Source organism: Mustela nivalis, assembly GCF_964662115.1.
Source record: "Mustela nivalis genome assembly, chromosome: Y".
Lineage (NCBI taxonomy): Eukaryota > Metazoa > Chordata > Mammalia > Carnivora > Mustelidae > Mustela > Mustela nivalis.
The window spans coordinates 30,683,586-30,708,955 of NC_139041.1; the positions used below are offsets into that span (position 1 = coordinate 30,683,586).

The window sequence follows — 25,370 nt, forward strand, 5'->3', positions numbered from 1 at the left end:
TAATCTTCTGAAATTTTAAGACACAGACGAGGCAAAGAATTGCAAGCATTAAAAGTGAAACAAATGCATTCTAAAGGCCACATGAAATATTAGCTGCCAATACACCTCTGAAATCCAAAGGTGCACTCTGGGGAAGGAGCCAGTTCCAGCAGAACAAGGAGCAGCAAACACGCGCTTCCCAGGGTCACGTCTCTCTGGCTGGGCAGGAGACGCCGAACCCAACCCAGACGGATCATACCAACATATGTGGTTATTTTGGGTACTACTCTAAAAAAATTACTTCTGAGTCTATTCTGTTCATGCATCTATGAGAATACCCTGCACATTTTTTATTTAAGGGGTGTGAGTGTGTGTGCACACATGAAAGAAAAAGACAGAGAATGTTTTTCCACCACGCATGACAAAAAGCCAATGTAGAGATGTACCTCTCCCTACCATCTGTGGAATACTTTTCTGCAATGTAATCATAAACAATATTCAGACAATAGCCCCTCAAAGATTCTGCTTTGCAAGGAAAAAAGGCCAGCCGGCCAGCCAATCCGTACCAAATTTTCCAATATTTTATGTGACATGTTTCATTCATTCATTCTGTAAGTCTTCAATGTGTAAGGGTCTCTAATTATTTAATTATAAATGCTGTCAGGCAGATTTCTGAAAAGCTTTCTTCCAACTCCTTTTCCTTTTTCCTTCTCACCAGCATGACCGCGAACACATGCATTTTTTTTTTAAACACATGCATTTTAAAATAACTGCTACCCTGAGTCTGTAAATGCAGACCCATCAGCAGATGCGTGTGTGTGCGTGTGTATGCACACACAGACAGATACACACACACACACATGCAGCAATTTCTCAGAAAATGGCATCCTCCCTCCACACACAAAAGCCTCCATCAGTAAAGGCAAAGCATTTCCATCAATCAGAAATATGGCCACAGATGTTTCTTTTATGATACAAAAGGTCAAAAAAAAAAAAAAGATTCATAGCACATGTCTGCTGAAACCTGTAAAGAGACGACATGCCTCTCAGCTGTCACTATCACATGAGAGAGCAAAATCTAAGAACTGGAAAACACCCAGAACCACACTAATTCCATGTTCTCCAGTGAGATGTTTTCACTGCAATTAGCAATCAGGCTATGTGTGAATTTACCCACAGAGCATTTTTTTCATGACTCAACATGCACACCTGATTTTGCACCCCCCCCCCCCGCCAACTGCCCCTTTTCCATGTGGCTGACTCACCATTTCCTTTCAATATCGGCAGTCAGGGTCTCAGTCATGAAAATGCTAATTTCTTACTGGCATGGAAAAAAAGAAAAGGCCAGACAAGAAACACGATCCTCGTGCAACGCTGGCCTTCCGCAGGGAGGGCAGAGGTCTGCAGCTCTCACGCGGAGCAAGGCTCCCATGCCACGGCTACCGGTCACACCTGTACGACGACTTGCAGCCCGGAACCCCGGACTGAAAGGCACTGCTTTCTAGTTTCAGCGCACTTCTAGCCAACTGCAGAGACCAAAGCTGCAAAATGTGCATATATCTATCTGCACACAAGTGGCACACACGCAACATGCCCGTACACACACGTGCACACATGCAGGCTCGAGCTGGGAACTGGACCCTGATTTGCATTCTTCTTCATTTTCAGGCAGAACAATAAACAAGGGAGATCTCTGCAGATCTCCTCAGATCTTACCCCACTGCACTGCGAGCTGACAACCTGCTTTTAAAGACAGGAGGACAAAAGAAACGCTCTAACTACAAACGCTGGGCTGGCCGACAGTCCCATCCTGGGTGAGCTGCCTTACGAACAAATGCAGGAGGTGCTTACCGGCTCCCCGCTCACTGCCGTCTGGGTGGTGGTGGGCCGTGAACGCCGCGGTCCGCCTCCTCCAGGGACCGGCAGCCGCGCTCTGCCGCAGCCCCTGGGTCTAGCTGCCTCCGGCACAGAGGAGTCTCAAAGCCACGCTCACAGCAGCTGGCCTGTCTGTGCCTGCCGCCTCGTGATGGACAAGTTCACGCAGGCTCCGTCAACTCTAACCTCCGAGACTCAAACAACTCCTCCTGACCTCAGGGTGAACATTCCCAGACCCCCGAAAGACTTGCCCTTTTTAAAACCCCAAAAGCCTTGGGTGTCTTCCTCCTTATACTTTCAAAAGGGGGAAAATAGAGGAAAGCCCACAGAACACATTTCACGCAGCTTTACTATTTAACTATGCTAATCACATAGTATGTGTGATACACAGTTCAATCCAACCATTATAAAATCAGATGGAACAATGAAAGAAAAAAAGTCCCACTGAATAGCCTAATTTATATCTATCTGTATCCTATTTGTCCTCTTGGGTTTATTACACACTCACTGGGAACGTAATCCAGCAAACAACTAACAAAGTATTTCCGGAAGTTTTACTGTGTGCAAAGCATTCAGTGAGGAAGACAAAGAAGTCACAGGCTGACTGTGACTTACCAGCCTGTCACTTCACAATGGTCCGTATTTAAAGTCCCTGCCCTCCACCTCCCTTCCTAAAGCAGCCCAAGACCTCAGTGCCACCCCCAAGCGGAAAGCACCCCCCTACCGCTGTCCCTAACAGCCCCTTCCCATACTGAGAGCCCCGAGCCCTCCCCGTCTTGTGCTTACCCTTCAGAACCGGTTTTCTCTTTTCAACCTTCTTCTGTCAGCCTCTTCTGAATTCATGATTTCCGAGCCTTGCTCATTTAATCAAGTGACACAGGCTACCCTGCAGTATGTCCTAGATTACGGCTCTATTTATAAGAGCGACTTTTCCTTTTTTTCCACACCTGCTTGATCTTAAGCACCGTGCTTGAATGTTATACCCAGTCAGCACTTAGAGCAGTCTGCAAGGAAGGTTGCTATGGTATCTCGTCAGCCGGGGACATGAGGTTATTAACTTAGGTAGCCTGATGCAATCACAGTGAAAAGAAGAACGAGAATTTGAACCTGTGTCTTCAACCCCAAAGCTTACATTCTTCCTACGACTTCTCATCTCCACTGATTACTCCACTAAGGACACAATCCTCCTCCTAAGAAAGGGCACCATCTGCCCCGGGCCATCTCGGTGACCTTAACCCTTAGTGCAGGGTTAAGGTCATCCACATAACACACATCAGGTAAGAATCTGATAGCTGATTAGGTATTTCACCACACTCACTGCTCAAAAGGCATGTTCCTGCTATTTACAGACTGAATAACTCAACATGCATTGTAAGAATATGATTTTAGGGGCACCTGGCAGGCTCAGTCAGTAGAGATGGGACTCTTGATCTCACGATTCTGAGTTCAAGCCCCACGCTGGGTGTAGAAATTATTTAAAAATAAAATCTCGGGGCACCTGGGTGGCTCAGTGGTTTAAGCCTCTGCCTTCGGCTTGGGTCATGATCTCAGGATCCTGGGATCGGCCTACTTATGATCTCTGTTTGTCAAATAAATAAATAAAATCTTAAAAAAAATAAATAAAAATCTCAAAAAATTACAATTTTTATTTATTATGATTTTTAAAAGAATTTATTTATTTATTTGACACAGAGAGAGAGAGAGATCGATCACAAGTAGGCAGAGAGGCAGGTGGAGGCAGAAGCAGGCTCCCTGCTGAGCAGAGAGTCCCATGTGGGGCTCGATCCCCGGACCCTGAGATCATGACCTGAGCCAAAGGCAGAGGTTTAACTCACTGAGCCATGAAGGCACCCTATTATTTTTTAAAGATTTTATTTATTTATTTGACACAGAGAGACAGATCACAAGTAGGCAGAGCAGCAGGCAGAGAGAAGGGGGAAAGCAGGCTCCCCGCTGAGCAGAAAGCCTGATGCGGGGCTCAATCCCAGTACCCTGGGATTAAAATTACAATTTTAAATGAGTACTTCATTTTAGAATGTTTTCAGATTTACAGAAAAATTACAAGAAGGAAGTTCTGATTATAGCCAACACCTGGTCTCCCCGATAGTTAACACCTTACACCTTAGTGTGGTAACATTTGTTACAATTAATGAGCCAATCTGGGGATATTAATATTCACTAAAGTCCACACTTGATTCAGATATTTTTTTTACTTAATGTCCTTCTTCTGTTCCAGGACCCTGTCAAGGGAACATTACATTTAGTTGTCACATCTCCTTGGCTTCCCCTAAGGAACAGCTTCCCAGAATTTCCTTGTTCTTGATGCCCTTGACAATGCTGAGGAGCACTGTCGGGCACTGCAGAATGTCTCTCGACTGGGATTAGTCTGATGTTTTGGTCAGGATTATAGATTTGGTCAGATTATAGATTTATAACCATATATCTGTATGATTACAGATTTTGGGGAAATCACAAAGGTAAAAAGTGCCATTCTCATAGGATCTCAAAGGTCAGGCTGTCAATGCAGCTACTCTCCATGCATCACCTGGCAGGGGTTAGCCTCGGTCAGTCTCTCCATCATCAGCTCCTTCTCTCCCTCCTCCTTGCCACTCTGCCCTCTTTGGAAGGAGGTTACCCATACACCTCCATGAAGGCAGAGGATCTACACAGATTATCTGGAATTTTTTTGTCTCTTTTCTCTCCACTTATTTATTCGATCATACATGTAGATCAGTATGGACTCAGGAATATTTAATTTATACACAGGCTTACAATCTAACACTACTTATTTTTTTGTTGCACCTGTTTCAACTCCGGTCACAGGAAGCTCTGAGTCCCTTTGACATATCCTTATTGTTGGGCTCGTTTGGTTTAGTTCTCCCTTACTTTGTGGCATTACAAGATGTTCCAGGCTCATTCTGTATATCCTCCACCCAGGCCTACACCCAGCCATCCGCTGCACGCAGTACTGGGTACTTTGATTACAGAAGGTACTGGGAAACAACACCTCGGGCTGCCTGTGCTTGAGGACTTTTAAAGAATGCCCTCAGTGTATTATTTCCAAAGAGAAAGCACTTTTACAACACTCAGATTAGTAATTTGGGTTTTCATACACCCATGTTTACTACAGTAGGCATAATTATCAGGGGATCTAAGACACTCATTTACATTGCTTGTGCTATTTTAATGCTTTGGAGACTTTACATTAGAAATACTTGTCATAGGGGTGCCTCAGTGGCTTAGTGGGTTAAAGCCTCTGCCTTCGGCTCAGGTCATGGTCCTGGGGTCCTGGCATTGAGCCCCACATCGGGCTCCCTGCTTGGCAGGGAACCTGCTTCCCCCTTTCTTCCTGCCTGCCTACTTGTGATCTCGTTCTCTGCCTGCCTCTCTGCCTACTTGTGATCCCTCTCTCTCTGTCAAATAAATAAATAATATCTTTAAAAATTAATAAAAATTAAAAAAAGAACAGCTTTATAAAAAAAATAAGTAAGCTTTTTAAAAAAAGCTATGTTTAGGGGCGCCTGGGTGGCTCAGTGGGTTAAAGCTTCTGCCTTCGGCTCAGGTCATGGTCCTGCTGTCCTGGGATCCAGCCCCGTATGGGGGGGGTGTGTGTCTCTGCTCAGCAGGGAGCCTGCTTCCACTTGCCTCTCTGCCTACTTGTGATCTCTGTCAAATAAAAAAAATAAGTATTAAAAAAACAAAAGAAATACTTGTCAAGTATATTATTTATTTGACAGACAGAGATCACAAGTAGGCAGAGAGGCAGGCAGAGAGAGAGAGAGGAGGAAGCAGGCTCCCTGCGAGCAGAGAGCCTGATGCGGGGCTCGAGCCCAGGACTCTGGGATCACGACCTGAGACACCCAGGCGCCCCATAGAGAGGCTTTTTATGATTCTCTTGCAAAAATAAGATCCATTTCTCTTGTCTTTGTTTTACTTGTCTCCGGGGCGGCAGTCGGACTTCAGGAGTTTACTCTGTCCACCCAACTAGGCGTGGCCGTGGCTCCTTCACAGCGTGGGAGTAGAGAGTTCTGACCACAGCTCCTTTGTGATGTTCCGCCTTGCAGTGGTGGCGTGGGGTAGGGAAGGCACCCTCAGGCTATAAAGTCTGGCATGCCACGTTAGGTGAAGAGATTCGGGAAGGGCTTAAGGTTTGACCAAGACTACCTGAGAGGCTGGGGGACAGAGATCTTCTGGAATGGAAGTGCTAGGGTACTTATCTTGTTCTGTTCCCTTTTTATTTGTGGAATTCTTCAAGCGCACAAATAGTCCATGTCAAAGACAGGGATACGTGTTTCTGTCAAATAAATAAAAATCTTTAAGAGATGCTTGGGTGGCTCAGTGAGTTAGAACCTCTGCCTTCGGCTCAGGTCATGGTCCCAGGGTCCTGGGATCGAGCCCTGCATGGGGCTCTCTGCTCGGCAGGGAGCCTGCTTTCTCCTCTCCCTCCACTTGTGATCTCTGTCTGTCAAATAAATAAACAAAATCTTAAAAAAATAAAACAAAAACTGGTACCATTATTATGGTACTGCATACCATAAAATTACCCTATGAAAGTATACAAAATTCAGTAATTTTTAGTATATTCACCAGTTATGCAACCATCAGTACTATCTAATTCCAGAATATTTTCATCACCCCCCCAAAGAAACTCCATACCAAACTCTAGCAGTCATTCCCATTCCCCCCAACCCTTAATTCTTGGCAAATGAAACTACTTTCTGTCTCTATAGATTCTGCCTACATACGGAATCATGCAGTGTATGGCTTTATTTTTTACTGTATTGTGAAATATGTCTAAATACAAAACATTTTATTTTCCTTATTTTCACATCTCTTAGGCTAGGAAATACAAAACACACTTACAATTATATAAGAACAAAACCATAAAGCAAATGTTTAACGTGACAAGTGACGGGGTTTTCCTGGGAACGAGCTGTTTCTCCTGCGGTCCCCAATCTCAGCTACTGCAGTTTCCCAGATGCCACAGAAGGACTAATTTCATCCATCCCTCTTCTTCTAAAGACAGGACACAGAGCTCTGAGAGACTGGCACCTGGCTGTCTCTTCCCTCATCTAGAGACAGAGCTTGGTTTGCGTGAGAGTGTGGACAAATCCTTTCCTCTTAGCCGGGGACAGCGATGTTATTAGCGCTGGCAATGAGACACTGCCGCACGTACCAGGTGTGGTCTTGCAAACCATCAAAATATCCTGTTATAAACTTAAGGGTTAATATGGAAACAAAGACGGAAAATTACACTCACGAGGACAACATGCATATTCCCAAGAATATGCTGCAAATGCTGTTTGAGAAAACTTGAACTAGAGAGAATTCTCAGGCTACCACTGCCGCAATCCATGCCCGCGTCCTCCTTCATCTTCCCTTCCTCTGAATCCTGGTGGAGGTGGTGATGGTTTCTGTACTGGGAGTGGGAGGAAAGAGCGCTACTAGGGATGGGGGTGTGGGCACAGACATAAGACATGCTCCTGGCTCTGTGCTGTCTTCTATGAATTCTTGGGGGACGTGGGGGTTTAACAAAGATTTAGAAATATTTGGATGCAGGGCACCTGGGTGGCTCAGTGGGTTAACTCTGCCTTTGGCTCAGGTCATGATCTCAGGGTCCTGGGATCGAGTCCTACATCAGGCTCTCTGCTCAGCAGAGAACCCGCTTTCCCCTCTCTCTTTACCTGCTGTTCTGCCTACTTGTGATCTCTCTCTCTGTCAAATAAATAAATAAAATCCTTAAAAAAAAAAAAAAGAAATATTTGGATGCACTTTAGATTGCTTAAGGGCAACAGGTGACTTGCAGACCTGTTTTCCTTTTTTAATTCAGATGTGTGGACCGTCAGCAAATTTATGTGTTAAATTGACTTGGGACTAGCTGCAAGAATCTGACAACCACATAATACTTTGAGTCTGGGAAATGAGTTCTGATAGCCAAACATCCATCTCCCATCCAACTGATGGCGACCGTGTTTGAGTAAGGCATATTCTTGCTGCACAGAGAAAACCACTTCAAGTTATCTTTCAAGTTAAAGAAAGTCAAGTCAGTTCAAGAATTCCTGCTCAGTGGGTAGGTGGTTTTCTTTTGGGGTGACAAAATGTTCTGGAACTACATAGTAGTGATGGCTGCCTAACACGAATATACTAAGTGTCACTCAATGATACACATTCAAATAGTAAATTTTAGGTTATGTGAGTCTTACTATTAAATAAATCATTACAATCCCATAAAAAAAGGTAAGTAATTTAGAGTAACCTCACAGACAAAGACGAACCACTGTAGCCCTGTGTACAGGTATCTACAAGCCTGTGGATTTTAAGGGGGAGAAGGTAGAACAGAGAACCAGGTGGCTGTCCGGCTGTCCAGTCCTCACAGGCACCTTGTGAGGGAGCTCAGCATCAGTGGGCCTGACACTCCCTGATGGTCTTCAGCACACACAATGATTTCAGAGTTCTAACATAAAAATAAACACCAACAAAGGAAAAAGAACAAAAGAAAACCTTGTTGCAATTAAGCTGCCTTCCCCTGGCCCCAAAGTAGCTGCCTGCATCTGGTGCCTCCTTTCCAAAGTTTCTAAAAATGCAAGATACTGAAGGTGGCCTTGGAGGTAGGCAAGTGTAGAAGGAATGCACGGACTCAGCCGCCTACTGGGTCATCCCTGATGACCTTGTTTGCCCAAACCTTGCCCCTCTCTGTGAAGCAAGTTTGCAGTCTACCATTATTCTAGAATGTCCACTTTTGCTCAATGCTTAGTCTCATTACCATCCTAGGAGGACACGGCCATGCCCTTTCATAGGCTGTACCTTCTGCAAGGGAGGGAACACAATTTATGGATAAGATGTACATATGTTTAAGATTCATTTATTTATTTGAGGGGCGCCTGGGTGGCTCAGCGGGTTAAAGCCTCTGCCTTCCGCTCAGGTCATGGTCCCAGGGTCCTGGGATGGAGCCCCACATCGGGCTCTCTGCTCAGCAGGGAGCCTGCTTCCTCCTCTCTCTGCCTGCCTCTCTGCTTACTTGTGATCTGTCAGTCAAATAAATAAATAAAATCTTAAAAAAAAATTTATTTATTTATTTGAGAGAGACAGAGCACCAGCAGGACGAGCAGAGACAGAAGGAGAATCTCAAGCAGCTTCCACACTGAGTGTGAGCCCAGGAGGGGGCCTGGATCTCCGGACTCTGAGATCACACCCTGAGAAAAAATCAAGAGTTGGAAGCTTAAGGGACAGTTCCACTTAGGCGTCCTGAGATGTGCATATACTTCAAACATGGGTTGATCACTGAGGTTTTACACATTTGGCTTCACCCACTCATGTTAAGAAAGCCAACTTAATAGTCGGTAGAGCGCCACATTCAGTCCCAGTAGAAGAACAGGAACTAGAGGCGGGATACTTCACAGCCTGGTTCCTGAGCCAAGATGGAAAGCACCTAACTACACTAGCAACCAGAAGAGCGCACAAAAGTCAAAAGGCAACAAAGATTATCTTCAAAGGGCGTAGAGCGGACTTAGCCAATGCCTTTGACGATATGAACAGCAGCAATTTAAGGAGTGTGGAAAGCCGAACGGCTGAGTGAGTGGGTGCTTCCCGGGCCATCTCGGCCCTCAAATACAGCCTAGGAGAGAGCAGCACAGCTGGAAAAATGGAGAGGAGACGGGTCTCGGTGTGTTTGGATGGATTTCTGGAGAAAGGCAGAAACACGGATGAGTCTCTTTACGTGCAAACTCAACCAAGGCCGGCTGACAAGGGCCTGAGCTCTGAAGAGAGCTGTGAAGTGGACAGAGGAGATAAAGGGTAAACGTGCGCAGGGTTAATGCACCAGGACAGCTGCGGAGGGCTCTCCATCTGGGAAGCGGCGGCCGTGGCCTGCTGTCCGGTCCCGGGGCTGACCCGCCAGCTCGGGCGTCCACCACGGGCGCAGGCGCAGCTGCCCACGGGGCTACACGGTCTCCCCGGGGGAGCGCCGGAAGTTACGCGAGCGCCGCAGTTCCGGCGGCCGAGGTTGCCTTCCGCCTGCGGCTCTTGGAGAGGCCGGAACCCGGAACCCGGAAGTTGGGTCTGCGGTCCGTTCGAGTCTCCGTTCCTCCCCCGGGGCCGCCCCCCAGTGCTCGGGCGCAGGGAGTACCGCCTGGCCTCTCCGCCCGCACGCCTCTTCCTGCAGTGCGGGCTCCGGCTCCCTCCAGCCGCCCCAGCCGCAAGCCCTGTAACCCACACACGCCGCTTTCCAAATAACGTGAAGCCGCCAGGCCAGAGCAGCCTGGAAGCCAATGTGTGCTCGGGCTCTAGCCCCGATCCCGCGGTTGGTAAAGCCACGTGGCTCTCCCAGCCTCAGGGAGAACTGCAGTTACACCCCCTCCTCCCTCCCCGGCCCCCACCACCCCTGCCCGGCATTGTCCTCCTCTGCCGGAGGGAGGTCCCAGGCAGGTCGACTGGCACTCGTCGCACCGCGACCACCTCCCGGGCGGGCTCTGCCTCAGGCTGGCTCCGCCCTGCAAAACGTCCCAGCGGGAGTGTCGCCTAGTCTGTGCCTGCACCGGCGCTCGCTCGCTTCGTAATTACCCCGCCGAGCAAGCAGTTCAGAATGGAAAGCTGCAATTGCCCCTTAGCTAATTGAGGGCCAGGAAAAGCAAATGTCTTCCTGAAAGCCGCAAATGAGGGGCAGAGTTTGGCTGGACAGTCTCTCTTACTTTTAAATCTGCTTGTACGAAGCTTGCCTAACTGACAAATCCGTCTTTGCATTCACCTCTGCACACACGGAGGGAAAACATACAGGAAGGTGACCCCCCACGGGTTAGTTTCTTTATGAATTTTATACTGAAGCACCACGTCTTCCCTAACGAGCTCGATTCCATACGGATTCAATTTTACATGTTGTTGCGGTTCGGGATATATTCTCACTCTCCTCCCCCTCGCTCATCTGTCCCAACAAGATACAAGCCTGCAGGTCAGTGCCAGCCCGCTGGCAGCAGCTGCCAAAGGCGGGGGTGGAAATGCCCGCAAGGCAGCTATGAAGATGGAACCTGCCAGCACCCACAGCCACCGCGCTCCACCCCCAGATCTCCCTTCCCCCTTGGTCTACCAGAGCCTCCCTGAACACAGTACTCACTGAACTCTCAAACTCGAGAGCAAGAATTGACCACAGCACAACTTAGCTTTCTTGCAAGCTTTAAAATAGGATGCTGGAAAACAAGGCCACTACCAAATAAATGCACGTTGACATGTTTGTCTTGATTCTGAATTTATGCCAGGACAGAAAGACAAGCCCATTTCCCTGGCTGTTGTGTAAACTAAACTGTTACATAAAAGTTCAGCACATGGAATGTACCAACACGGATCATTATTTGCCAAAACCAAGGACTGAACCAAGGGCTGTTGGGCGGATACCCATCCATCTATTCATCTACCCACCACCACCCACAAATATCTCCATTCATCCGCTTGCCAACTGGTCCATCCACCTTCCAGTCACTGTGCTTACACAAGGTCCTCTCCCCCAGCTGAGCAAGAACACCCAGTTGCCATTTGCTAGGTAGGTATCGCGAGGTAGGCCTGTGGTATTTCAAGAACAGCCTTTAAATAACCATCAGGCCCGGAGGGAGAAATGAACTTGGCTTGTTCAAGGGATGGGAAGGTGGCAATGAGTCCTGAGACTGGATGGGAAAAGGAAAGTATGATAAAGGCTGCCCCGAAGAGGGCCACAAAGGGCCTTGCAGGTCATGGTCAGGCGCTTGCATTTTATTCCACGTCTAACCAGAAGCTGTTGCATTGTTTGAGAATGGGGACAATTATCATTTAATTTCTATTCCAAGACCAGCAAGGAGGTATCAGGCATGGTCCAGCCTGGAGATGATGAAAGCTTGGATGAAGAAGGCTTTAACTTGATCTCAGAGAGGCAAAGCAGAACTCCTCAGAGAGCAATGTGTTGCCCAGGGGGAGGTGAGCCTTGCCCTGTGCAGCAAAGTGACCAGGGAAACTGTGGCTCAGATCGGAGTCCCCGCACAGGGGGTGCCAGAGCAGCAAAGACAGGATGGCCGTCTCTGCTCTGTTCGGAGGCTCTAGCAGCCATCCAGGCAGGAAGACCAGCAGACCGCGTAGGGGTGGCTCTGTGAGAAGCAGGAGAGGTGCACGCATACATCTCCCAGGTGAGTGTCCGAGTCCCCACCTCCTCACACCACGGCCACATATTCAGAAGGTGGACGCTTAACAGGGCAATCACTGAATCACAAGGTGCCTGCAACAGCAAGGCTTGGTTATGTGCCCCCCAAAAGCCCTCCAGAGAGGTTTAGCTGAACTCCCCTCTTCACCAGCCACACTCGAGCATGGCAGCCTCCCTCTTCCTTTTGTTTCAAATGCCCCCACATCAGGTGTGACCTCAGCAGCTCGATGACAGGATGACACTTCCCAAAAGCACCCAGGCAGCTGACACACTGGTTCCAAGGCATAAGGCAGAAAGGAGATTCTCCCCAGGGTTATGGAGTCACTGAATCCCCCCAAAATTTCTAAGATGAAGTCCTAATCCCCAGGACCTCAGAATGTGACTATTTGGAGACAGGGTTATTAACGAGGTAATAAGTAAGGTAAAATGAAGTCATCAGGGTGAATCCTCATCCAGTCTCAATGGTGTCCTTACAAGAGACTGGGCAGAGACACACCAAGGGAAGGCCACACGAGGACACCAGAAGGAGGTGGCGATGTGCCAGTTGTGAAGAGAAGCCCTGGAAGAAACCAAAGCCGCTGACCCTTTGCCCCTTGATCTTAGGCTCTGGCCTCCAGAAGACTGAGAAAATAAATTCCCATTGTCGATGCTGCCTAGTCTGAGGCATTTGGTTAGGACAGCCCGAGCAAGCTGCTCCATCCAGCTTGTGAGGTACCCCAGTCGGGGCAGGGGGAATTGGCAGGAAGCAGACTCCCGCCGGTCATGACTAAGCTCAGAGAGCTGGTGCAAAACCTGGCAGAAAACAGGAGAAGCTGGGGGGTGAGCCCGGGGGTGGGTGGGTAAAGGGGGGTGCTTGCCACAGAAAAAGTTATAAGTAAGCAAACGCAGTGGGATCTGCTCTTCTGGCTTTGGCCTCCTCTCGGATCAGACACTACCTGTCTTGCCCAGTACTCAGGCAGAAGTCACCTCGCCGTCTTTCCGCCAAGATTCGGAAGCACCACATAATTTTTTACAAAAATTCTCATTATGTGTCATGACTTTCACGGTAAGTACTGGTGTCTCGCCTTCCCTCCGACATGGTGAGGTCCTTTGGGAGCAGAACCTTTGTCCTCCGTATCTTCACACAGGACAGAATCTTGAACCTCACAAAAATGTTCTCCATGTGATGTGAATGGACAGGTAACTCTTATCTCCATGCTATTCTGTTGTCTCAGCAGATTACAATGAAAAACATTCACTGGGGCACCTGGGCGGCTCAGTGGGTTAAAGCCTCTGCCTTCAGCTCAGGTCATGATCTCAGGGTCCTGGGTTCGAGCCCTGCATCCTGCATCGGGCTCTCTGCTCAGCAGGGAGCCTGTTTCCCCCTCTCTCTGCTTGCCTCTCTGCCTACTTGTGATCTCTGTCAAATAAATAAATAAATCTTTCAAAAAACAAAAACAAAAACAAAAACCATTCACTATCCTGTACCACTTATCAGATCAGTAATCCTTTTTTTTTTAAAGATTTTATTTTTTTAGTAATCTCTGTGTCCAGCATGGGGCTCAAATTCACAACCTGGAGATTAAGAATTGCACACCGTACTGAGTTGATTAGGTGCCTCAGTAATTCCTATTTTTTTATACACATTTACATTGTTTTAAATTTATGTAAAACATCAGGCGTCTTTAAATGTTTGCATTACAGGCTTTCGGTTGCGGTGGGCAAAGAGACAGTCCTTGACCTGAATTTTCATTTCTTTTATTCCCAGATTTCATGTTTTAGGTACAGGATTTGTTACCAATACGTGAGAAATCAAACATTCTGTGAGAAAAGCGGAAAATGGCTTTCTGTTCTGGAATTTCAAGGAGCCTCACCTCCCTCTGAATGCACACGCAATTCTACAGATCGCCGGCTGTGCAGCGCGAAAGCAGAAGGCTCCGGTCCCAGTTTCTTCGGAGAGCTTGTGCATGCGCTGGGATACAGGAAGCCTGTAGTCCCCCTGCTGCTGCTCGTGAGCCTGTCGCTACTGACAGTGCCGCTGACAGCACGTGCACACGCATGCACACGCACATGCACCGGCATGCACCCACGGGGCTGCTGCCGGCTGCCCGGGAGGCCTCCGTTCACAGCAAGGGCTACGCCCCCGCGGTGGCAGGGCTGTGCCCAGGGCAGGTGCACAGACACACGCGGCATCCACACGAGTGAGAGGGCTCTGAGCCCCCTCGTGACGTGACAGTGGCAGCGCCGGGCAGCGGGCTGGGCGAGACGGGGACAGCTGGGGCTGGGCGCGGACTCACGCAGCAGCTCTGGGAATAAAGTGCTGATTGTGTTTCTCAGAAACGGCTGCATGCGGTAGGTGCATGATTCGCCCGGCGTTCGTTCTTAGCCGGGGAGGCTTGGTCTCAGTCACGCAGACCGTGAACTGCAGGGACCTCCTACACAAAATGCCACTCTTGTCCCGCAGGGCTGCGTAAAGACTGGATACTCTCGCTTACAGCCAACAGCACTCAAGTTTACAGCCCAACGAAACTAAAGCCCATTATAGAAGGCCCTTAAAAGCAAACATCTAAATTGGATATTTCTGCACCAGAACCTTATGAGGTTCTGAATATCACACCCATCACTAGACATTCTTCAAAGCAACGGAAAAATCCACTGACCCAACTGTGTACATTTATTTCCATGCTTCTATCAGCCCTTTTAAAATAAGGGGACCCCACAGGTCCTAGAGCATCTACGCTTTTCCCCTCCCTCCCTCCTCACGCGTGTCAAGGGCGAGATGACAGTCTGTCTGTCCATCCACGTATCCATCCATCCTCACTACAGCTGAACAGCCACACTGGCTGCGTTTTAGAACTACGTACAGCACACGGCCCGGAAGCGCCCTGCTCTCGGGCATCCACCGTTCCGTAAGATGCTCTGACCCTCCGAGGGCCCCACGGAATTGGTTTCTATTTTCAGGCTGAAAAGAAGCCCCGCTGAGAAAACCTGGCTTGTTCCTTCCTGACAACCCGTCCGGGTGACTCCCAACGTGGACCTGTTGCCCGAGCGGCCCAGCACACCCCTGATCCCGCGGTCTGCAGGAAGCGTTCCATTCCCGCACGCGACACCAGAGTTCTCATCGTCTCCAGATAAAGAAGCTCGCTGTCCAGCAAACCCAGCAGCCATTCTGCACCCCGAGGACGCCCCAAAGGTGTTCGGGCCCAGGGAACCTGATCCCGGCAGTGGTGCCGGCCCGCGGGCTCTGCCTAGGATGCGCCGCCCGCACCGAGCATGCCGCAATCCACAGCTGCTGGCGGCCCGTCCGGCTCTGGCCACAAACATGCCCCGTCATGCTCACTGGCGCCCAGCCGCCACAAAGAAGGCCACCCCCGACACGTCCTCTCCGCAACCCCACACCCAAAGTTCACCTACCTCGGATGGGGCTGTCCCTCCTCGGCCCAGACTGCGGAGGAACGTTCTCTGCGCTCACCAGTGTCCCCAACGGGCTGCTGCGGTCCGATGGCAGCTTCCTGCCAAGAGCAGCACAGTGAGACACCGAGTCACCAAGCCGCCTCCTGTACGACGTCTGTTATTACGAACCCCCTCATTGTGGGTTTGCCCTGCGGGCCTGGACCACGAAGGCAGTGACGCAGCCTGCCGTCCCGTGCTGACGCTCGGCCACAGGGCCGGCCGGCTCAGCTCTCCAAACCGGTCTGTCAAAACGAATGCACCAGACCACGCGTCCACGTCTGTCCCGGGCAGGGGGCGGGAAGCCGGAGGGAGGCCCGTGGAGCCACGCAACACAGCCGGCCCAAGCGGAAACGAGACAGAAACCAGCCTGCACACAGCCGGTGACAGCTCGCTGCGGCAAAGCCCCAAGCCCTAGCCCTGGGCAGAGTCCGGGGCTCTTCTCTCTGGCCTGAGCAAGCGTGGGAGGCTCCGAGGTCAGGCCTCGCGGGCCGTGGGCTGGGACCCAGCCACGACAGAGAGCCACACAGGCGGTGGTGGTAGGCCTGTCAGCTCAGGGGTGCCACGGACAAATAGGCCACCCTTCTTATACACACAGACACACTGTCGCGTCCTAGGCCCGTGACTTGTTCTTGGGAAAAGAAACCGCATCGCGCCCTGCAAACCTTTTCTCTGAAACACAGAGATAGGTTTAAGAGGCAGAACAGGGGGGGGGGGGGCGCCTGGGTGGCTCAGTGTAGGTTAAAGCCTCTGCCTTCAGCTCAGGTCATGATCCCAGGGTCCTGGGATCAAGTCCCACATCGGGCTCTCTGCTCAGCAGGGAGCCTGCTTCCTCCTCTCTCTCTCTGCCTGCCTCTGCCTACTTGTGATCTCTGTCTGGCAAATAAATAAATAAAATCTTAAAAAAAAAAAAAAGAGGCGGAACAGGCAGAGAAAGGGAGGGATCGCGTGGCACGGACTCTGACTATGGCTCCGAGTACTCCGTTGTTCCAGCAAGCTTAACGTTCCCCTGACCGTCAGAACTCTCACCTGACTGAAAAGTGCAACAGTTTAATGCACGCGTGCTAACTTACATCGGCCCTGGAGCAATCTCTGAAAATATTTGGAAAAAAAAAAAAAAAAAACCCTGAAAAAATGAAAAGAACAAACACTAAAAACTGTAAATGGTCCGAAGGCTTGAAGACAGGCCGCCCTACACTTCCCCAAAGTACCACTTTCTGGTTCAGAGGAGAAGCAGCCATTTTCTAGGACCCCCCCAAATTCTCTGCGTAGTGTTAAGGCTGGGACACATTCACCTGGGGAAAGACAGCTGTAGTGACAGAGGAGGAGACGGCTAGGGACTCGAGAGTTGCACGCCAAGATGGCCCTTCAGGGGTCACGAATGTCCTGACTTGTCCCCAGGGACCTTTCCCACAGGGCCACGCCGGAAGGGCTACAGCACAAACCGCTGGGCACACGTCACACTGACTCGGGCCGTTCTATTTCGGGGCCTCCTCTCTGAGTGATTAGGACGGCAGGCGGGGGACAGCCCCCTCGCTTGCGGCCCAAGGCTTACCTGCGTGTAGAGGTCCGTGGATGGCGATGACCGGGACCGTCCATGAACGTACTGCGGCCTCTCGTGTTGCTCCAGACCCACGTCCAGGATGTCGTCGGCTGAGTGGTACCGCCCGGAGCTCCTGCCTTCTAGAGCTGGCCTCTGTTCCCGCCAAGACGCTTGGTACTCAGCAAACGTCCCGAGTCTCTGGGGCGGTTCCTGTTTTCCGACCTTCCCCGCTTTTCCGTGACCACTGGGGTGCTCTCCAAAGGAGGTGGTGCGGGCCCGCTTCTGGAACCAAGGCTCTGCACCCTCGTACCCGCGGCCTGCTGTCTGCGGCCTCTCCATCCTCTCCTTCGGGAAACCACAGAGCGCTGGGTTCGGCCCCGGTCTCTGCTGAACGGGTCTGCTGGTTTCCTCAAAGAACTTCCATCGGTCGGCGAACGTGCCCAGTGTCTCGTCGGACGTCCCGGGGTGCTGCTGAGGGCGCTCGTGCCCCGAGAGCCCCACCTCGTTCATCTTCTCTGGTTCGGAGTAGGATTTCAGCTTCTGCTCCAGCGTGAACCGCTTGCGGCTTCCGATGCGGGGAACGTGCGGCCCGCCTGCTCCCAACGGGGACGGCTTGGCCAGGCCCCCCTCCCAGACGCGGGGGACGGGGTCCGGACCGGCGCCGTGGTCCTCAGCCCGGTGCTCCGGTGACCCTGCGTAAGGATCGGCTGCGCTGGGCTCCAAGTCACGGCGCTTGAACGACGTGGCCCTGAGCACCCGGGCCTGGGCCTCCTTCACGTGGTCTCTGTAGGTGCCTGTGAAGGACCCTTCTGGGGTGGCGCTGGTGGCAGCCCCGTGCTGCGTCCCCCAGCCGGCGGCCTCCCCCGCCACGCCCCCTGCCCCGGTTAGCGCCACCGCGCTCTTGCTCTGCTGTAGCCTGGCCCGTCGCATCTGGATCTCGTTCCTCAGGGTGGTGGCGAACCGGTCACTCCTCCGTGTCGGTTTGCCCCCGGGGGCATCTGTCGGGGGCGGCCTCTCTGTGTGGGTTTCCTGCCCGTTCTCGGGCCGCCGCGTCCCCTCCCGCGTCAGCGAGTGCAGCATGGGGGTCTTCTGGCGGGAGATCTGGCTGCTCTCGCCGTCCGCCCATGCGAAGCCGTCCGCAGAGCCCCTCGCTCCGGCCTTCGCCACGGGCCTGGCTCCCTCTGTGTCCTCACATGCTACGGAGCGGCCCTCTGCCCCTCGGTCCCCTGGGTCACTCCCGTCTCTCTCGGGGGGGCCTGCGGCCACCTCGGGCTGCAGCAGGGAGCACCGGGGCCTCTGGCCCATCGGGTGGGAGGCAGGGTACTCGGGGGCGCCCAGGACCACGTCAGGTTGCCAGGCCTCCTCGTGCAGACATGCCGCCTGTGTGCTCCCCTGCAGGCAATGTCTGCTGGTCACACAGTAGTAGCGGCTCTGCCCGCCGCCGTCCCCCTTCTGGTTGGTGGCACTGGGCCACCTGACCTGAGGGGGGCTGTCGTCCTGGAAACGGCCCCCGGGGATGGCCAGGCGGGGCTGTTCCCTCAGCGACGTGGCGGCCCTGGGGCCCTCGTGGGAGAAGGGGCTGTCGTCACTGTACTGGCGTGGGTGCTGGCAGCCGTGGGAAGACGGCGGGAAGCGCACATCCGTGCTGGACAGGGAGGCCTGCAGCCGGCCGGGGGCCCCTGGGAGGCCGCCGGCCCTGTGGTCGGAGGGCAGCACACCTCCGTCCAGGGGGACGTCCGGCACGCAGTCCGAGCTCCCGACGGCTCTCCTGCCACTGGGATGCACTGGCCTCCACGGATCGGCAGCTTCTGTTCTCCAGTCGCTGCGGGGCTGGGCCCGGGTCAGGCCCAGAAAGTGCTGTGCGTTGGCTGCCTCTGAAAATGGAGGGCCCTGGGTCTTCTCGTGGCTCTTGGTGGCTGCGAAGCTGTCACTGCGGAGAGGGGGAGGGGGCGGAGGAGGGGACGAAGGTGCTTTTTTCTTCTCAGGGACATACCAGACCGGCCCAAAATTTGACCTCCCGGCGGTGGCCAGCTTGGCCTCAGGACTGTCCTCCGGCCTGGGGCTTTTGCGGCTGTCACAGGGGACCCGGGCTGGGAAGTACCCGAGCCTCTCCTCCAGGCCCGGAGCATCGCTGGCAGCCTGGCCCTGCCGGCTGCCACCTGGCTTGGAGGCCTCCCAGAGGCCCACTTTGTAGATGATGTTCTCTGTGGAGGAGGCGTCGGCCTTGGGCAGGGTGTGGTCAGGCGTGCTGGAGCTGGTGGAGAAGGAGCCGTAGGCCGAGTCCCGCTTGCTCTGGCCGCCCAGGTGGTCGATGCTGCTGTTGGACTTGGCCGCGGACAGGCGTCCGGAGGGGTAGTGGTGGGAAGGCTGGTCCAGGCTGTCGACACTCCCGAGCGAGCTGAAATGGTCCGAGGTTCGCTGCAGGTTGGACTGCTCCCACGGGCCCGACAGGTCGTGAGACGAAGAGCTAGCAGGGAAGGAGCACAGGGGGGTCTGCTTTAGAATCGACGAGCAGCGGCGGGGAAGATGAGCGCGGCAGCACACTGAATGCCGGTGGCCCGCACGAGACATCCAGACGCCCAGAACTCTTCCCAGAACAGGGTCCTGGGACCTGACAGGGGACCTCACCACAGCATTTTATTATTTTTAAAATTTATTGTAAAAAGATTTTATTTATTTGACAGAAAAAGAGCGAGAGAGAGAGCACAAGCAGGGGGAGCGGCAGGCCGAGGGAGAGGGAGAAGCAGACAGATGTGAGACTCGACTCCAGGACCCCGGGATCGTGACCTGAGCCAGAGGCAGACACCTCGCTGACTGAACCACCCAGGCATCCAGGAGTGAGAGAGGGAGAGGCAGGCTCGCCGCTGAGCAGAGAGCCCGATGCGGGGCTGATCCCAGGACCCTGAGATCATGACCTGAGCTAAAGGCAGAGGCTTAACTCACTGATCCACTCAGGTGCCCCTTTTTGGATTTTTTCCCCCTTAATTTAATAGAGAGAGAGATCAGGGCGCCTGGGTGGCTCAGTGGGTTAAAGCCTCTGCTTTCAGCTCAGGTCATGATCTTGGGGTCCTGGGATCGAGCCCCGTATTGGGCTCTCTGCTTGGCGGGGGGCCTGCTTCCCCCTACCGCCTATCTCTCTGTCAAATAAATAAATAGATAAAATCTTAAAAAAAAAAAAATAGAGATCACAAGTAGGCAGAGAGGCAGGAGTGAGAGAGGGAGAGGCACCAGCACAGCATTTTAAACAGTAACTCTGACAACAGGCTGAAAAAACCCAGCCCGACTCACTCGATGCTCTTTCCCCAAACACATGCCTTCATGTGCTAGCTGTACACACTCCTGCCCTCAGGGTGGCCAAAACCACAGCGGTCAGCAGCGGGGAGACTCTGCCTACGTGAGCGCTTTCATCCTCCATCACAAAGTACGGCAGCTGGCGGTCCACAGCCCGTGAGCACGGGGGTTAGGCAGTTAAAGGGTTGGGGGCACGTGGATCAAAAGACCATTTCAGGACTCATGAGAATGATAAGAAATTCAAATATCACTGCTTACAGATAAGGTGTGATTAGAACCCAGTAGGGGCCATCCGTGTACACACCGTTTGTGACTGCTTCTGAGCTGGGGAACTGGCAACACACACGGGCCCACGGAACCTAAAATACTTCCTACATGGCCCTTTCTAGAGCAGGTCTGTGGACCCCTGGGCTCTGCATACGAAAGGGTTTTTGTTCGAATGACTAACAGAGAAGAACCTACTGAACCATGACAGCTTTCACACTGAAAGGGGACGTCCAGGGGCGCCCGGGTGGCTCAGTCGGTGAAGTGTCTGCCTTTGGCTCAGGTCATGATCTCGGGGTCCTGGGACTGAGCCCCACATGGGGCTCCCTGCTCCGTGAGGAGCCGCCACCGGCTTCTTCATGGCCCGCCGCTCCCCCTGCTGTGCTCACTCTTCCTCTGACAATATCTAAACAATAACAAGTAAATTTTAAAAAATGCAGGAGGTGCAGGACAATGTGACTTTTCCACACCTAAGCATTCAAGTACCATCAACTCCTTTCAGCTGTCACTGAAGGCAACACGTGATTGAGAGAACTCCAGCGACAGGCGTTTTCAGCAAAACACGACACTGCGGGGCCAGGGGCCTCATGACGCCTGGCAGAGTTCATCGGAGCTGTACCCGGACTGCAAACATTCTGGTTTGCAACTAGCACGGGGTCTAGGAGGAGGAAATGCAAAAGCCAGGCTTACTGCTACAAGCTGGGTGATGCACACTCATCACGAAGTCTGCATTCTACCAGGTAGTCACAGCGCACAGGGGAGCCTAAGGGCCCTCTGTGGCGAGCTCTTTATCCAGCCTTGAAAACACTTTCATGAAAGCTCAACAGAGCTGGAACCTTCAGGCTTCGAGGTCAGAAAAACAAAAACCAAAACCTACTGCCCACAACTGTTGCTACTTTAGGTCTGGGGAGAACCCGGATAAGAAAGCAAGCCATGTCAGCACAGCGAGGAGACTGAACCGGCTAAATGACTCTTAACAACAACAGCAACAAGACAAATGAAAACACAGGGAGAAAGATTATACCTACATGCTCTGAAGGTCTCATGGCTCCTGGGGACAGGGAGGTATTCCTGAGGGGAGGGGACTGTGGGGGTTTTACACCCTTCTCTGGACGGACACAGCAGGTGCCCCTCAGACACAGAACACCGTCCACGCCGTCCTCCCCCAGTGCCCTGAGGGGGCTCTCCCCATGCGGACTTCAGTCTTGGCAGATAGGAACAAGGCTCAGCACCGCTTCCACACAAATGTGGGCAGCATTTGTGCATCTTTAATCAAGAAACCACCAAAGACTGGATGGCTCAGTGGGTTAAAGCCTCTACGTTCAGCTCAGGTCATGATCGCAAGGTCCTGGGATCGAGCCCTGCATCGGGCTCTCTGCTCAGCAGTGAGTCTGCTTTCTCCTCTCTCCCTCTCTGCCTGCCTCTCTGCCTACTTGAGATCTCTGTCTGTCAAATAAATAAAATCTTAAAAAGAAAAGAAAAGAAACCACCAAAGGGACTGAATGGACATCCTATTACATTACTTCACCTCAATAACGAAAGGCAAGGCCCACTTTCCACTGAACTGTAGTGTGCAGCTGAGAACCCGTGGTTTCTCAAAAACACCCTGGACTGCCAACACCACGGTCTCTCATCACTTCAAGTAGATAATGCATTTGCGATGTCTTTCCTCATAAAAACACTGCATGATTTTACAGCAAACCAGTGTTTGCTAAAAATCAAAAATAGATTCTGAGGGGCGTCTGGGTGGCTCAGTCTTGATTAAGCGTCTGGCTGTTGGTTTCACTCAGGTCAGGATCTCAGGTCCTGGGATCGGGCCCCCTGTGGGCTCTGTGCGCCACGTGGAGACTGCTTGACATTCACGCTCTCCTTCTGCCCCCAACTTGTGCATACTTTCGCTCACTCTCTCGCTCCCAAATAGATAAATCTTTTCTTAAAAAATTGATTTCGGGGCGCCTGGGTGGTTCAGTGGGTTAAGCCTCTGCCTTCAGCTCAGGTCATGATCCCAGGGTCCTGGGATTGAGCCCCACATCGGGCTCTCTGCTCAGCGGGGAGTCTGCTTCCTCCTCTCTCTGTGCCTGCCTCTCTGCCTACTTGGGATCTCTTTCTGTGTCAAATAATAAAATCTTTAAAAAAAATACTGATTTTGAGGTGGTTAATGACCTCCACACACACAGGCACAAATGCACTTATAGAATAGGTATGTACGCACACTCACAAACACACACACACACACACGTGCACACATCCTAAGCATGCACAGATACACCTACAAACACAGATACACATACCCAAACCCACACTACTTGCTGTCACCGTCATCCTTTTAATAGGAGACTTGTGATGACGCTGGGGGCTGACCCAAGAGGATGGGTGCCTAGCTGGAGTTTCCTCAAGCCAACACCGCTGTGGGGCTGTCACACGCGTACCTCATCCAGCGGCACTTCTGCACCTGATATGTGGACGCCAGGTCGACCAGAACGCCGCCTCCTTTTGCCAACCAAGAGCTCCCACCGTCTTGGTCTCGCACTTACTGGGAACCACCACTGGGCCCTCAAGGCTGGCTGCCAGCCTGGCGTGTGGGCTGTGAAGCCCTGGTTTCCTCTGTCCAGCCACAGGAGAGCCTGGGCGTTAGGGACAGGGTGCTGATGCTGCCCAGGACTGCCTGGGAGCCTCTGTGAGCTACACTTGCCGAACCCGTAGGTAGCGCCTGTCTTCCAATCTAGGCACAAAAATCTCAAAAGAATGGCGGTGGCTGTGGGCAAGTGGGTGGCATGGTAGCTGCCCCAGTCATGTCGGCAGCTGGCCCAAAGGCGTTCAGGCAAGAAGCCCAGCTCCCAGGCTGCCGACGGACTGAGCACCGGAAGGAGAACGCACACCTACTCATCCTTGCTCTTGATGTTTCAGGTTTTGTTCCCAGAGGTTGGCCACCTCCCTACTCTGAAAAACTTGGAAAGTTTTACCAGGAATGCTGTGCTAGTGGCTTTTCCTCATCAGAAAGACGAAACTGTTCTGAAGGTGAGAGAGGTGCTCTCGTGGCAGGGCTGGGAAGCGACGGACACCGCCTGTCCCGGTGGGAAACGCGTGCCTACCTGGTGTGGTGTCGCCCGTGCCAAGAAGGGCAGGCGCCGGCGGGGGGGAACGGCGCTGCTGCCATCTCGGGGTGGCTGTCGGAGAACTTGGTGGCGTGCCAGGAGTGAGGCCTCCAGCTCACTTCATTCTTCCTGAAAAAGAACGCAGACGGCTCAGGGACCCTGAACAAAGGACGACTCCGTGCCAAGACAGAAGTGCGACATGGAAAAGAAGTCACGGTGACTTCCGTCCGGTTCAGAGCATCGCCTCCAGGTGCTTCCCACTGGATCTGGACATGAACACGGTGTGTGACACATTTCTTAATACAGAACTCACGTTAATGCAGAGACCATCTCAAGCTTCCACATGTGAATTAACCCTTATTTTCCAACATCTATTCCCACAGTAAATCCATCTTGCTGTCCCCTGGGCCACCAGCACGACCGCAGACAGACTCTTCCGTCTCTGCTTCCGCACCGCTATGTGCACAGCCCTCAGCCTCCCTGCGGAACACGGACCGCACAGGACAGAAGCTCCGAGAGTGCCCCGCTCCGCCGGGTCATGCAGAGTTTAGGCCGCCGTGACTTACTCACTTAACCCAGGAGACACAGACACTTACTTACGTGAACGAAGACCTGCGGACATGTGTTCACTCCCCTGGGCCCCTTGGAGCGTCTGCAAAGTCGGCTAAGGGTCCCCATTCCGGGAACGTGAGGTCCTAGACCTACAGGCGGCGGCCCGCCCTGCCCGGGCTCCCACCCCATGGTCCCCACCGCCCCGCGGCGGGCACACTGGTGTTCTGGCTGCACTGCCTGGGTGCGGGAAGGGAACTGGAGTCGGAAGTCCGCGGGGCTGCCGTGAAAACCTGACAGCCTCCGAGAGAAGGCGGCCCACTGGCCTGTGCTCGCACTCTCCGCTTCTCCTGTGTGGCACAGAACTTGCTCGCTCTGGACAGCCTACATCCCCTTCAAGAACACAGAGAGACCTCAAAATGTGCCTCGCTGGGTACGGACATGTGGAATGTGTTGACTTCAGGAGTTTCCCCATGAACAAAACCACAGAAGAAACAAATTCATCGCACCGCAGAAGTAAAGGGACTGAAAACCAAACTGTACCTCATAGAGTTCCTCAGAATCCTCGTAAGAAAGGTTCTGGCCTTGTGAATTTCATTTTCAGATGTCTTTTTTTGTGCTACCATATCCACAATTTCTTTCATCTTCATTTATAGTTAATTAATGAAGGAAAGAAACTAGACGGAGAATGGAGGCAAAGGGAAACAAATAAAAAAAAAGGCCAGGAAAGGAAAATGCCTTGTCTTCTCTGGCAACATCTTCCAACCCTGCAACTGGCAAGACTGGGGTACGGGCTGGCTTACTGGGGTAGCAGCGTTCCAAGCATAAGCATGTTTTCTCTTTTTTAAAAGGATAATCCACACAGATGCAAATCTATTTCAAGAAGACATAGTCAGCAGTTGTAGTATGAATTAAGGGCTTTAAAAAAGAAAGGAACAGGGGCACCTGGGTGGCTCAGTTGGTTAAGCATCTGCCTTCAGCTCAGGTAATGATTCTCAGGGTCCTGGGATCAAGCCCTGCATTGGGCTCCTTGTTGAGCGGGGAGCCTGCTTCTCCCTCTGCCTCTGCCCCTTCCCCCTGCTCGTGCTTGTTCTCTCTCACGTGCAAATAAAATGTTAAAAAAATTTTTTAAAAAAGATTTTATTTATTTATTTGACAGAGATCACAAGAGGCAGAGAGACAGGTAGAG

General features: G+C 52.1%; 1 protein-coding gene across 2 annotated transcripts in view; it reads right to left on the reverse strand.

Annotated features, from left to right (window-relative positions):
- The window catches only part of LOC309856856 (protein Shroom2-like), a 130,828-nt gene that overhangs the window by 31,883 nt on the left and 73,575 nt on the right, over positions 1-25,370 (reverse strand). For both annotated transcript variants that reach the window (XM_082718530.1, XM_082718529.1), the window contains exons 3-5: positions 23,630-23,761; positions 16,995-19,449; positions 15,404-15,501 (exon numbers count right to left, since the gene is read on the reverse strand). In XM_082718530.1, the coding sequence (XP_082574656.1) occupies positions 15,404-15,501; positions 16,995-19,449; positions 23,630-23,761 (2,685 nt within the window). The remainder of the gene's footprint in view (positions 1-15,403; positions 15,502-16,994; positions 19,450-23,629; positions 23,762-25,370) is intronic.